This window comes from Limanda limanda, chromosome 13 (assembly GCF_963576545.1).
Source record: "Limanda limanda chromosome 13, fLimLim1.1, whole genome shotgun sequence".
Classification (NCBI taxonomy): domain Eukaryota; kingdom Metazoa; phylum Chordata; class Actinopteri; order Pleuronectiformes; family Pleuronectidae; genus Limanda; species Limanda limanda.
In genome coordinates this window covers 15,168,161-15,183,187 of record NC_083648.1, presented here as the reverse complement: position 1 = coordinate 15,183,187, position 15,027 = coordinate 15,168,161, and the positions used below count along the sequence as shown (strand labels likewise).

The window sequence follows — 15,027 nt, the reverse complement described above, 5'->3', positions numbered from 1 at the left end:
GGTTTAAATGTGATGTGACATACACCACATCCCTTCCTGAGATATTCCCTAGCTCTACAGATTCTTATCTTGAAACTTTCCCTCCGTATCTCATTAAGTTATGTGTCAGATATTACTTTAATTTGTATAAGCTTGGAACAACCCCTCAGACATCTTGACGTCAGCACTTATCTTCTGAATCCCGAGGGCTTTACGATGACCCCGGCAGCCCAGTGGAGTTTGGTGACCTGGCCCTCATCTCTCTCACGATCTTAAAGGCCTCATCATTAAACATCCTCCAAAATTTATTAGGTTGTTTGTTTGGGACTATTTGCATTACACATTTTTGTTGTTGTGTTGGTTGTGTACTTAAGTGCGTTGGATATGAAATGAAACGATGAGGATTCAGGCTCATTACATTAAATTTTCTATAACAGTACACAGCAGTGTGTGTTTCTTTAGGCAAGCATTGGTTACACAAGCACCAGAGTTTAATTCAGGCAAACTCATCAATATTAATAAACAGCAGATGATAAACAAAATGTTTGTTTTATTTTCAGTCTGTTATTGACGACCGACAAATAAGGCTTCATGTTTCCACTTGAAATGGTCACTTACACCATCTCCCCTTTTTCGCTGTCTGTGTAAGTCTACCAGCAGCCCACCCCCCCGAATTACCTCAGTGTTGCTCATGTACTGCATCAGTTAAGCTGTGTGGAGACTTTTACAGCAGAGTTGAAGATTTAAAGTCGGCAGGATCCAGGGGTCAGGGCACAGGGGTCATTAAGATTGGGTGGGCAGGGGTGTGTTTGGTTTAACATGTCACTGCCAGCTAAAATCAAATAGTGGAGCTTTGGTCTGGTTTCATGTTGTCAGAGGCTGCTCGTCATATCTGAGGATTATAAGCTGTATGTGATGTAATCAGGGAATGTGTACGAAATACCTCTCTTCAGCTGAAATTTGCACAATTCATAGACCTGCACCCATAATGACACTAATGTATTTATCAAATGAGTATAGAGAATAATGATGCATTACTGCATTAGACGGAGTGGACATTTTTTCTTGACTCTTTTGTTTCTTGTGATTTAAGTACCTGTTCTTTGCTTTGTTGCTCATAACCTCAGTTTTTTGGTGAATTCTTATGACTCCTTCAGTGTGTTGTTTTTTCTTATTTATTTTGGGCAGACTATACAATTATAGCTTAATATTTTTTGAATAGATGCCATAATATCTGTATTTCTCATACTGCTGCAGACATCCATTCATTTCCATTCCGTTTGCCACAGAAATAACACTTGACACTTGATAGAGCTGTACAGTCTGTCATTGTGTGGATCTGAAAACTGCACAGCAATGTCCAAACAAAATAAAAACAAATTTGATATCAATGCAGACATCACAGTGATAAGAGCTTAGATTTCATAATGTAAAATTACGCAATATACAAACACACAAATTTGATCTACCGTTTCATTTCAAATCAGTTAAGATAGATTTTGTGACATCAAGTAATTGCATAACACAGAGCACATGCACCTCTCTGCATTTACCTTGATTCACTCTCTTTACGTGAACTCTCCGTGCTTTGTGTGTGTTGTCAAGTTTTAAAGGCCTATTCAATATAAATAATCAAGTCATTCCACTTTTTAATTTTTATTCATAAAACGTGTGGAAAATATCAAACATTCCATTTATTTTACACATATTGTGAATACAATGACAATAAAATAAATAGCATCCAACACTTTGTAAAGGAACAACCAAAACCACAAGTACCCTGGATTAAACTAAAATGTACCTTACCAGCAATAGGGAAACTGTAAACTGAAAATCCTGCCAGTTATGAAAATCAACAGCAAAGAACAAAGGCATCTGATGTAACTGAATGCTACAATAGGTGGATAGAGAATAACGCTGCCCTCATGTGGAAGAAATTAGTGTAACAGGAAGAACTGAAATGATAAAAATACAAGTACTCCAAAGTGCATATAAATACATAAACATTTATGTTTCATCGTGAAACAACATGTGTGCAAACAGGTAACAGTCAATCTTATTTAGTAGAAATATTACTATTGTTACTAATTTCTTGACTCCAGGCAAAATGTGCACAGCTTATAAACATTACATCACAGTGAGAGTGAAATGCTAAGAATCTAAAGGGAATTACTGTCAGCCAGAATCAAGGAGACTAAACTGCAATGTCAACAATTCACCTCCACTTCTGTTGCATCACAGTCTCCAAACACATTAGAGTTCACTTTTCTTACCTTTGGGAACATTAATACACAGTGCTGGATGGTTCCAGTAATTAAATCTAATATAACTTAGTGTCGATCTCAGCTTTGCTTGAAGACTCACATTTGTTATGTACCTGTGCAGCTCAACCACCAAATACACACCAAATTACCACTACACTACATAAAGCTCATTGCAGATGTATATCGAAATGTGCCCTAATACAGTGTATCAGAACTGGTCAAACAGCCGTGGAATTCATGAACAACAATAGACTGCCGTGGAAATATAGACTGCTGTGGAAATATGACAGTTTACTTAAAAAATCTGTGTTTTCTCAGATGTTTTAAAACATTATAATAAAAATACCCACTAGAAAGAGTTATCAGCTTAATCAGCAGCAAAAATCTGACAAATTTTAAAACGTAAAAGTTCGACATTTTCAGGAACATGTTTCTTTTCATGAGGAGTTGATGAGAAGGTGGATCTGACTCTGCATCTGTTTCCCTGTTTCTAGTGTTCATGCTAAGTTAGCTGTCGGCTGGCTGAAGCTTCATATCCACCAAACAGACATAAGAGTGGAAATCTACTTATCCAACTTTGGCAACCACTCCAAAGTGTGCCAGTGTTTTGAAAGTGAGCCCATGACCCCTTTGCTTTCTAAAAAATATTCAGTTACTGAAAATCTATTCATGATGCTCCAGTGCCCCAAATAATGCACTGAATGGAAGCCTGCCAGATGACACACTGCAGTATTCCCTGCTTAAAATGTTCCTCTTACCCCTCCTCTATAATGCATTTCCCCATTTTCTGTTCATGTTTTCTCTCCAGCTGCTCTTCTGCGTCTCCTCTCCCCCGTCAGGGTGGGCTGTTGATCTCAGAGCAGGCTGGCCAGGCTGGTTGTAGGGCCATTCTGAGGCTGAAGCTGCACAGGGGGGAGGCCGTCTGTCCACTGCAACAGAAACGCATTACAACATCACTCTCTTTCACAGGGTGAGCTGACTCACTGTTTACAAGCTGCCTGACCGATGTTGTGCTTACACTGATGAGGTTGTGTTCAGGGAGGCTGCAGGCTGCCATGTGGTCCTGCAGGAGCTGTTGGGAAAAGTTCTGGTGCATCTGAGCCGCCTCGTGGGCGTCCATCGTGTTTCCACAAGCTTTGTTCAGATCTGCAGAGGAACAGAGCACTGTGAACACTAATGACCACAGCAGCAGTTTTATATTGGCTGATTGGAGATTTGTTTCTATAGTTCAGTTGTAATTGGCACTGTGGTGTATTGATATTACTACTGGATGACTAATAAGTGTCTTTGCTTCCTCTATAGGAGATGTCTTGCGGAATTTTTATGCCCAATGTTTAGTTTGAAAAAGAACCTGCTCCTGTAACAAAAAGTCACATTCATATTCTTTTTTCTTCTTTACCCTAAATACATCCAGGTGATACTATGGTGTCTCTGGGTGGCCAAAAAAGCCAAAACATAAAACAACAAAGCCGGTTTCAGACATGAACTACAGAAAATATTCTGACAACAGATGACCAAACTGTAGATTTATGTCATAATGGAACATTCTGCAAGCTTTCCTCTTGCGCCCTCATTTGGCCAAAATACAAACTTATCTTCAAATAGGCAGACTGCAATGAAAGTTGTGAATTCCATCAGTGATATCAGTTAATTATTATTTAATTGACAAGCTAGGTGTGCCAGTCAGGTTAGTTTTAAACAGGATATGGCTACCAGTGTGAGTAACAGCTGTACCTTTGAGAAGAGAGGAGGACCACAGCTGCACAGACATGTCTGGGATCTTGCTGGCAAGCTGCATGGCAGGAAGCACCATGTTGCTACTTTCCTGGACAAAATATGGAACCAGACATGAAGCCAAGATCGCATAAGACACCGGTACTACTGTGTGTGGTGGAAAAGATGGTGTATTTGTGGCCTCACCCTGTGGTTGCCCAGGACCAAAAAGATGTGGCCCAGTAATACGAGCGAGCAAGCTGTGAGCCGATTTAGATCCTCGGCGTTAGACATCTTCAGGGTCTCCCTTAGAAATCTTCTGTTGACACAAGTTTACATTTAAAGCTTATATCTTATTCTAAGCTTAGGCACAAAGCATCAACACATAATGCTCAGAGCCTGTAAGTGTTCTTACTTGGCCTCGTTGTAACGTCCCTGGAAGAAAGACAGGAGCCCTCTGATGTAAAATGCTGCCGCCCGAAGACAATGAGAGCTGAGGAAGTCAAGGTTCCATTAATTTAAACTTATGGTTAAAAAAATATGTAGCATACGGTGGGATATTGTCTCTATTGTTACCTGACAGGAAAGTTGTGATCGGGATTAATCCTCTCCAGAAGGGTGAACAGCTGATGATTAGTAAAGGAAAAACATATATTATATATATATAATATTTATATATATTTGAAAATGTTTGAAAATAGCAAACTGACCTCTTGATGTCTGTTGCCCTCCCGGATGTAGACGCAAGCCAGGTTGGTCACAATGAACGTCCACAGCTCCTGGTGCGTGGTCATCTAACGGAAGGAAAACAGAGAGACAAGATTGAGTCGTCTAAATCTTTTTAGACCAACACCAAGACAAATTTACCATGTGTCTTCAAAATGTTTACAGAAAACCATACAGACTTGTTTAAGGATAGAGACAACTTATTTTGATGTTGACTGGGTTTCAAAGCTCCGGATAAGCTGGAGGGGTCCAAGTTACAGACAGAGGAAACATGGAGGATGTGAAGCTCACCTGCAGAGCGGCGGTGAACTGAGCCTCAGCGTTATCCATGCAGTTCACTGAGATACAGTAGAGGCCCTGATACAGAAGCAGAGCAAACTTGTGTGAATGGTTCGTACGTGGTTCCGTGTTAAAGGTTACACTGTTTAGATTTGATCCGTTAAGTTTTGGTTCCATGTTAGTATTAATATAGGGAGCAGACTAAATAATTTTGTGTGACAAACATATGTCCTGTCGTCATCACCTATGTGGGCTGTGTCCAAGTGCCTGACAACGGCGTGAAGGAATGAACTGGTTGTTGTTGTGAATTTCGTCGCCACTGCAATATCATTAATGTGTGACTACCATCATCACCAACTTCAGGCACATTACTCAACACTAGTTTGAATGCATCTAATAAATGTCCCTATCGTTCAGACATTATATTGCCTGAGGTGCTTCTTCTTCTATTTGGTTTGGGCTGAACTAAAAAGTCAGGGGGTCTGGATGAAACAAGTAAGGTGTTAATGACAAATGCATCATGTCAACAGTGAGCAGTTCTACCTCACACACATCTTCAACAAAATCATAAATGAGAAAAATAGTTAATGGTGAAACGTGTGTGAGCAGAAGTCTGCTGTACATTTTAATGGATACAAGAGCAAATTACTGACCTACAATTAATAGCAGAGAAGAAAATGTTAGTACCATTCTTAAACATGTTTTTGGGTCATTTGTTTTACCATTAGACAGCTTGTGTTTCCTTTTCTCATTGACTTACCAGCAGTGTGTGAAGCTGGGCAGCATGATTTGTAAATAACCTGGGAGACTGTTGGCAAAGCTGACAAACCTGAGAAATCTAAACATAAAACACAAACGCAGTCTTAAACAAGACAGAGAGCCCGCAGAGTAAACTGTTATTATAAAATCTAGGCTTCTTTTTTCACAGCTGATGTAATACGTCACCTCTTGTAAAGCTGTGGCCTTGTGTCCGGTGACGAGCCGACACATGATGATGTGCTCCAGCAGGATGACTTGGAACGTGGACAGGATGGGGCTGCTGTCCAGCACTTTGAACACATACAGACAGATCAGAGATGATTCAATACCACTGTCAGTGAGAAAACCATTAGTGAGAGGATCTCTGCAAACTTACTCTTCAGCTTCTCCAGCTGCATGAGAGCTTTGTCTGTGTACTTCTGTGCTTTCTCCAAGTAACCAGCCTGCATGGAGTGCATCACCGTCACCTTTTTGTATGAAGAAAAAAACAAAAAACAAGACATGTTGTATTGCATTTGCACAACACAGGGAAATCACAATCTTTTAAGGTTATAAGCACTGTGGCAAAATCTCACCATGTACACAATCACACACATGTGTTCTTTGGGCAGCCAGTGAAAGAGAGCTGCTGGATTAGTGGGAAGGATCTCATCATCATCATTGAGAGTGGAGATGGTCTGGATACACTGCTGAAGCTGCTTCAGACATGGCTTCACACTCTTCACCTAAACACAAGAATATAGACAAATAAGTGTCGACATTAGCATGATATTTTTTACCAATAATGAGAGATATAGATACGGCTGTACCTGTCCGGCATCCAGGTAGTGTGTGACCTGCAGCACGAGGAAGAAAACTCTGAGGGACTCCTTCTGAATGGGGGTTCCCTGCCAGTTCTCCACAATGGTCCCACACAGCGTCAGCAGTGGATGCACCTCACTCAGCTTGCGCTCCATTAGCAGCAACTGCAAAGCCACAGATGCATTTATGCATTTGACAGAATTGCCTCAACAGTAAACAACACAAATAAATTGAGATGTGTATTTAATAAACAGAGGAATTTTAAGCTTACCATTCCTTTACTTAATAAGAACAGAGCTCTGTGGAGAAACGAGAACAACACCCAATGTCATGTGAGATAACAAGCATTAAGAGATAGATCGATAGAAAACACCCCAGTGGGATCTTGTCACCTTGTGTACTCAGATCCCATGACTCTTGCATATTCTGCTCCAACTCCGAGGAGGTCACACGCAGACACCAAGTCCTTCTCCAGTGCATGCAATTGCTGCGAAAGAAGCAGTGCACATCAACGCTTCAAATACATTTATCAGACAAAAATAAGTTTGCAACACATGAGATTGTCTTACTGCCAGCTGAAAAAGCAGTCTGCAGTGCCAGTAGGGGGTTTGCTGAGAGGTCTGGATTGCCTTCCGCAAAACAGGTTTGGCCGAGTCCACCAAGTTCTTAATAAGAGAAGAAAATAGTTTAACAAAGACAGAAACAAGTCACCTCTGCTACAGAGAGTACTTTAATTCACGCTTGCATTTAGATATAATGATGGAACATGCTTTTCCTCCCTTCCTCCCTCTCTTTCTGCGGGTATCTCTGACTCCAGAGCTGCAGGATCCAGATCTGACACCACTTGATGATTTAGGGCCCAAGCACCGTCAGTGTGAAGACCCTATTGCTTTTCGTTCGGCTTCCCCTAAAACGCAGCAATTCCGTCTGGTTTAAATGATCTTCACCAAATTTGGTACAAAGGTGTATCATGACCGGACGAAAAAAAAGGGTCCCTGACAAATTTCAATGTGTCGCTGTGACACATGACATTTCTGTAACTTCAGTGTACATTGTTTAATCTCCCTTAAATGTCCTGTGTGTAACAACCTTGTTTTATAACTTGAATTCGATCTACATGGGGCCGTGTGGTCTGCACTTGATGGCTTGGACTGAATAGTGTGTGTTTGTTTGATTCACTCTAGAGTGTATACACACCTAACATAACGTGACCCACAAAGTCAGGACTTCAGTGTTAAAGTGAGCGGAATGATCCGGAGTCATGATCTGACATCTTCAATTAATAACTAAATACTTGTGATTATCAGTCTGTGTGAAGAGTAACAGAGACGAGCACACACACACACACAGACACACATAAACACACCTGCAGACAGAAGTTCTTTCTGCAGATTATGACTCTGGGTGCTGGGTTTTAACTTTATTGTTGCAGTAGAAGCAACACCAGGAAAATAAATATGAATTCAGCAGGTTTTTATAAAGTGACTGACTAGAAAACATCAGAGAAGCAGAGTAATACGCCTCAGTGCAGTGGCGCTGCTAAGGGGGCCAAGGTGGGGCCACCTTGATACAGTAAAGGCTTTAATCAGAGTTTGTCCTTTTTAAGCAGCACATAAGTCTAAACTGAATGAATGTCAAATCAGTGTGGGGAGCACTGACCATTATCGTAGACTTACTGTTGTAGTTTGATTTTTGAATTGAAAACTTTATTCAATAAACTACAGCTAAAACAAATTTCTAAATAAAACAGTTTGTGTCTGTCTGAGTGACTTTATTAATTGATGAAAAAGCAGCAATACAGAAAATTGTGCATGTGATACTTTGAAATGCATCAAGATGCCTCGATTGCTGATACGCAGTCGAATCGAATCGTGAGGATAGTAAAGATGCACAACTCTAGTGTAAAATGGCCAAAATGGCCACTAAATCCAAAATATCTTACTTCCTTTGGCGGTAATCAAATTGGCCTGGGGAATTTTTTTCCAAGATCGGTTAAACCAGACAGAATTATGGGGCTTTTTAGGGGGCGCTGTTGAGCCATTTTGCCACAACAATGTCCAATTACAGCAGACTACGTACATTTTCCCCAGGCCTGATGGGCTGACATGATTAATGAGTTTTCCAGTATGTTCAAGCCATCAGATTTGCTTTGGCATCATTGTATCTCTCCTGAAGTTGTCTCCAGTCCATCAGTAAACTCAGCAGTTTTCTTTGTTTCACAGAGCTGGATATTGAGGTCAGCACTGAAACTCTTCTCCTGTACCCGCAATCCAAAGAGCTCCAGATTTTGATTTAGCAGATTCTGTTTCTCCTGTCTGAGTTTTGATTTCCCGTTTACTTGCCTCAAGAATTATAGTGTCATCTGCTACCCCTTTTCTAATTTTTCATTGTCTGCTCTCTCTCCATTCTCCTTTGCCCTCAGTTCTGCAAGGTACACTAAAGTAGGTTGTTCATTCATCTCGTGTGCCATTATGGTCTTTTCCTCGATTTACTGCACTGTTGAGTTTAGTTGCTCAGGAGATTACTCTGAATATGTTAACCCTTTGATACAAAACCCCCTTCAAATGCTCAACATGGGTAAAAAAATTACCCATATTCAGTCTTCGTGTTATTTCATGCATAGGTGAAATTTTCTTTGATATAGCTTATTCTTCCTTCTTCAAAGGAGAAGGCTCCTCTGATGAAATAGACTATTCCCATAAATAGACTTCTATTTCATCAAAGGAGCCTTCTACACAACTACAGCTTGATTATGTGGAACAGAGTCTAGGTCTTCAGCATCCGAGATTTCAGGCTCAGAATCAAGACCAACAATTGCCTCCTTATTGTCGTCCTGCTGTTCGTCATAAGCATCATTAGGAACATGTTAACCGTAAGCCTGAAATGATTGCGACTTTGCAATATTTACACTCTGGAGAAAGAACTTCAGAAGCATATTTTCAAATGGATATCAGTCAGTGTATTAAGATATACTGGTATATTTCGAGGTTTATTTTGTTGATAAAGCTATGGTTAGCTAGAAAAATAAAATTGTCGCTTTCTAATGTACTTTAACAGAGATGGGCCTTTAAATTTGGAGTAGGTCTAGCTAGAGATGTTCATTTTGTGTGCGTGTCTAACAAGACTAACCTTATATTAATTTTTACCATAGATTGATCTGCCGAACCACTTTGAAAATGAAGACGCACAGTTTGAGATGCCACTCAGACGCAGAGGTCCCATTTCGTCAGTGAGGGCAACTCACAGTCAAAATGATAAGAGATACAAAACATTCTCCAGAAATCATCAGTGCACCTGTATGGTTCTCACATTTTTGGCCTATTGCAACGAGGGATTACAGTTTAACACAACCCACCTTGACAGAGTGCTTGAACAGGGAGATTCACTCTATGTTGCAATCAAAAAACAGCTTATGTTTGACCAAATGTATGAAGATGACCATCTGACCGTAGAGGAAATGCCGAAGCAAGTTTTTACAGACACAGATATCTACAATGTGAGCATTTCTTCAGTCAGATGTGGATGCCTGAAGGCCGGAGAACAAAGTGCTGATAGATTGTTGCCTCTTGCCAAACAACTTGAGGCTCTGACAACAGAAGTCAGCCATGCTGTACTCCTGGTATCTGCAGATTGCTTTGCATTGTTCCGTGACAGATCAGGGCACTATGGACTCTTTGACTCTCACCCGAGAAATGAGAGCGGTTTCCCTTACTATAAAGGAACTGCAATTAAGATGACGTTCAATCATGTGAGCGACTTGATCAACCACCTGGACAAGCTGTTTGAAGACCATGATTGTTGTGCCAGCTACGAGTTTGTGCCCATTTCCTTTGAATCTATCAATTCCAGTGAAAGTCCTGGACAGGCAGCTGATGTGGAGATCCCAGAAAGTGCTACAGCTGTACCTGAACCAGATGCAACTGCACAAACCCCAGAAACTAGTGATGGAGAGATGGAGCTTCATGAAGCATTGAAGCTTCATGAAGCATTGAAGCTTTCTATCCAATGGGTTCACTCATGGGCTGTAGCTTTATGGTGCTTCATTTGCTCTACTGCATTCACTTGAAAAAAAAAAATTCTCCAGAAATCATCAGTGCACCTGTATGGTTCTCACATTTTTGGCCTACTGCAACGAGGGATTACAGTTCAAAACAACCCAACTTGACAGAGTGCTTGAACAGGGAGATTCACTCTATGTTGCAATCAAAAATTAGGTTATGATGGATCAAAGGTATGCAGATGACCATCTGACCATAGAGGAAATGCCAAAGTAAGTTTTTTCAGACACGGATATCTACAATGTGAGCATTTCTTCAGTCAGATGTGGATGCCTGAAGGCCGGAGAACAAAGTGCTGATAGATTGTTGCCTCTTGCCAAACAACTTGAGGCTCTGACAACAGAAGTCAGCCATGCTGTACTCCTGGTATCTGCAGATTGCTTTGCATTGTTCCGTGACAGATCAGGGCCCTATGGACTCTTTGACTCTCATCCAAGAAATGAGAGCGGTTTCCCTTACTATAAAGGAACTGCAATTAAGATGACGTTCAATCATGTGAGCGACTTGATCAACCACCTGGACAAGCTGTTTGAAGACCATGATTGTTGTGCCAGCTACGAGTTTGTGCCCATTTCCTTTGAATCTATCAATTCCAGTGAAAGTCCTGGACAGGCAGCTGATGTGGAGATCCCAGAAAGTGCTACAGCTGTACCTCAACCAGATACAACTGCACAAACCCCAGAAACTAGTGATGGTGAGATGGAGCTTCATGAAGCATTGAAGCTTTCTATCCAATGGGTTCACTCATGGGCTGTAGCTTTATGGTGCTTCATTTGCTCTACTGCATTCACTTGAAAAAAAAAAAGTTCTCCAGAAATCATCAGTGCACCTGTATGGTTCTCACATTTTTGGCCTACTGCAACGAGGGATTACAGTTCAACACAACCCACCTTGACAGAGTGCTTGAACAGGGAGATTCACTCTATGTTGCAATCAAAAATTAGCTTATGATGGATCAAAGGTATGCAGATGACCATCTGACCATAGAGGAAATGCCAAAGCAAGTTTTTTCAGACACGGATATCTACAATGTGAGCATTTCTTCAGTCAGATGTGGATGCCTGAAGGCCGGAGAACAAAGTGCTGATAGATTGTTGCCTCTTGCCAAACAACTTGAGGCTCTGACAATAGAAGTCAGCCATGCTGTACTCCTGGTATCTGCAGATTGCTTTGCATTGTTCCGTGACAGATCAGGGCGCTATGGACTCTTTGACTCTCACCCGAGAAATGAGAGCGGTTTCCCCCACTATAAAGTAACTGCAATTAAGATGACGTTCAATCATGTGAGCGACTTGATCAACCACCTGGACAAGCTGTTTGAAGACCATGATTGTTGTGCCAGCTACGAGTTTGTGCCCATTTCCTTTGAATCTATCAATTCCAGTGAAAGTCCTGGACAGGCAGCTGATGTGGAGATCCTAGAAAGTGCTACAGCTGTACCTCAACCAGATACAACTGCGCAAACCCCAGAAACTAGTGATGGTGAGATGAAGTTTCATGAAGCATTGGTGTTGGGTGGCGTGGCAGCCGTCTAGAAACACGGACCAAGGAGTCTAATGCGCGCGCGAGTCAGAAGGCTTGTTTCACAACCGCGTGCTGCAATAAAAGTGAGGGCCGGCATGCTCGGGCTGAGGTGGGATCCCAGGATCACCCGTCTCGCCTGCACTGTCGGGACTGCGATAGGACCCGAAAGATGGTGAACTATGCAAAACGCAAATCAAATTTTCTCCCCCCGTACCCCCTGAACCACCTCGCGTACCCCAATTTGGGAACCGATGCTCTACTGCATTCACTTGAAAAAGAAACCTCAGTTTTTCTGGGATAATTATCTTGGATATTCCGAGATAAGTTTTCATTTTCATACATGCTTTTGTTTTGAAAGTGAAGTTCCTTTATAGACGCGGATTTACTGTTATGAATCTGTAACTTCACAAGGGCAAAGTTTTATGTTTGAGCGACCCACAAGCTCTTACGGTGTTTAGGGAAGTTTCAAATAAACCTGAAAACATCAGTTGAAAGTCTCGACCATCTTTCGGGATTTGCTACAGTTTGCTAAAGGATTGTTTTCATTTTTGTCCATAATTAGAATACTTCGTTTGTTAGTGAAAGCTATTTTATTATGTGGCTTTATTATGGAAGGTTGGTGTGCAGTTCCTGTTATAAGCAGGGTGTTGGTTGGGACTCTTGTTTGGAAAGGGGTTCTGTTTTTCTGAGATGATTGTAATCAATATTTTGATGAACACTGACCCACTGAACAGTCGCCATCACCTTGTACATTCTGCTCCCCGATTCATACAACTACACTTACTACTTACTTACTACACATATGCATATTATTTAATTTAATATTCCTCACTTCTTCACCCTGTAAACTGCTGCTAGCCCTTCATTTAAATTTAAATTGTTGTACTATGTTATATGTTACTATGTTATATGTTATGTTATTTTTGTATCTTGTATTGCCCGTCTACTGCGTAGATGTTGCCTGCCAGGTAATAAGAACTACACTGCTCTGATGACGCTAAGTTATTTGGTGCATGTGACATAAACATTGATTTGATTTGATTTGAAGTTACTTTTTGAATGGATAGAGCATAGAGCCCTTGTTCAGCGGGCTACATGCAACTGTTGCACTCTTAACCAGTGTTTTGTTTGGAATAATTTCTTGTGTTAGCGCCATGACGTATAGCGTCGCCTAAAACTTTCAGACTCTCCTTCTGTTTAAATAACAGTGAACTACATGACACGACTAATGTAACCAAGCGTTTTGTTCTCCGAAGCATAACTAAGTGTGGAAGCTCAAAGCCCAGAGAACGATGCATGAAAAGCACAACCTAATGATCTTTTACTGGTCCTGCTATCATTAATAAAATCATTCCAGCTGTAAGTACTAATCGTATTATTCTCATTATAAGAACCAGTCTGAAGGAACTTAAATATAATGGTTACATAGCTGTTCCTGCTCCCCCCACACACCCCTGTCTTCTGTCCTCTTTTTTCCACCCACCTCTCCCATCTCCCTCATTTCTCTCATCTCACCCTAACCAGTTGAGACAGATGGACACCCACATTGAGTTGACAATTCTTCCAAGATGTCCTACCTATCCATAGTTGCCAACACTTGCTCGTAGTGGGAACTGTCTATAATTTTGTATTGTATCTCAATCCAACTGTGTCAAGTTTCCTTGATATAATGCATGTTGTGATCCGGCACTCACACAAATGAAATGTAATGGGAATGCGTATTACAATACATTATATCTACAGAATGCAGCTACCTGTTGACAGTAGAACTCCGACAGAATACTTGCTGCTTCAAACTGGACATCTTCAAACTGAGAGATCTGACATTGATCATTAAGGATTTTTTCTTCTGCCTCAGTTTCACCTGAATGATAAATCCTGAGCCATAGCATGTGCGTGGTTGTCACTTGTCAGCAGCCTGATATCAACATGCACATGCCCTCATATCATTCAGAAAAAAGGATACTTGTTGTGATATGAGCCACTGTGAATAGAAACAGAAAAATGCATGTTAATAGTGCGCATCACACTGTGCACCATCTTAGACAGTGTTAGATAAAGAAGGCACTAAACACTGGTGATGATCCACATGTTTATCATTGGTCCGTGATTCATTGGACCACAGCAGGGGGTCACACCATGCGGCTGCTCACCGCTTCCTCCAGGTGAGTCTGGGCCAGCTCACGGTTCTTGGTGTGGCGGTACAGCACCGAGCCAAGCTGCAGGTGGGTCCGGGCCTCGACCCTCGGGGGCGGCTTGAACTGAAACACCGCCTGCAGACAGTGGACGCACAGGCGGATCTTCGGGGGACTCGACGTGCGGAAGTGTTCTGCAAAACCCAGCAGGGCCAAGTACCAAGGCCCCGGTGCCTCTGGGCTGGCGGCCATCTTAACTGGTCCACCAGTCAAAGCAACACCAGGAGGAACCGGTTCACCTCTGGACTGGCGTCCGCCGGCCCCGGTCCTCAGCTGCAGGTGGCTTCTCCTGGGTTCTCTGCTTCAGTCATTGACTCTAATGGCGCCAAGTAAGCTAGAAGATAATAACATCCGGTTTGTATTTTCAAAATAAGATGATATGCGTAACATTCAGTGTTACGTTATGTGTCATTCCGGTGAGTATCGTGAGTTAACTGCAACATTAAAGTCATTAAAGTCAATTTACTCTTTGCGTCCAAATGCCTCCCTTACTTACAAGGGAAAGTCGCCAAAATAAAGCTTTCACTAAAAAGCACAAGGTTATTTTCTAAGTTATATACAACAACGACGCGGTGCCTTTATTTTCGATATAAAACATGTTGTCATTTCCTTATTTGCGTTAATTCCCACGTCATTTCACCGCTAGAACTAATATCGTTAAATTTGGGTAAAACCGGAACTAGTGTCACAGTCTATGTTCTAGCCGAGCCAATGTATGCGTGGGACGGT

At 41.6% G+C, this 15,027-nt stretch overlaps 1 protein-coding gene across 1 annotated transcript; it reads right to left on the bottom strand.

Annotated features, from left to right (window-relative positions):
* Positions 1–1,619: 1,619 nt before the first annotated feature.
* mau2 (MAU2 sister chromatid cohesion factor) lies at positions 1,620–14,597 on the bottom strand. Its single transcript, XM_061084969.1, has 19 exons — positions 14,257–14,597; positions 14,070–14,087; positions 13,858–13,923; positions 7,091–7,186; positions 6,914–7,008; positions 6,793–6,820; positions 6,530–6,685; positions 6,296–6,445; positions 6,097–6,187; positions 5,907–6,010; positions 5,722–5,799; positions 4,974–5,039; positions 4,667–4,750; positions 4,533–4,582; positions 4,372–4,449; positions 4,164–4,275; positions 3,978–4,068; positions 3,262–3,389; positions 1,620–3,172 (listed from the first exon to the last, which is right to left on the bottom strand). The coding sequence occupies exons 1-19, from the start codon at positions 14,488–14,490 to the stop codon at positions 3,098–3,100; spliced, it is 1,800 nt and encodes a 599-aa protein (XP_060940952.1). The 5' UTR covers positions 14,491–14,597; the 3' UTR covers positions 1,620–3,097.
* Positions 14,598–15,027: the final 430 nt, after the last annotated feature.

Excerpts from the sequence above, each read along its gene's own strand:
- mau2 (XM_061084969.1), bottom strand. The coding sequence starts at position 14,490 with ATGGCCGCCAGCCCAGAGGCACCGGGGCCTTGGTACTTGGCCCTGCTG. Across the intron at positions 4,751-4,973 it reads AGTTCACCGCCGCTCTGCAG|ATGACCACGCACCAGGAGCT; the intron begins GTGAGCTTCACA and ends TCCTTCCGTTAG. Across the intron at positions 4,276-4,371 it reads GGACGTTACAACGAGGCCAA|AAGATTTCTAAGGGAGACCC; the intron begins GTAAGAACACTT and ends TTGTGTCAACAG.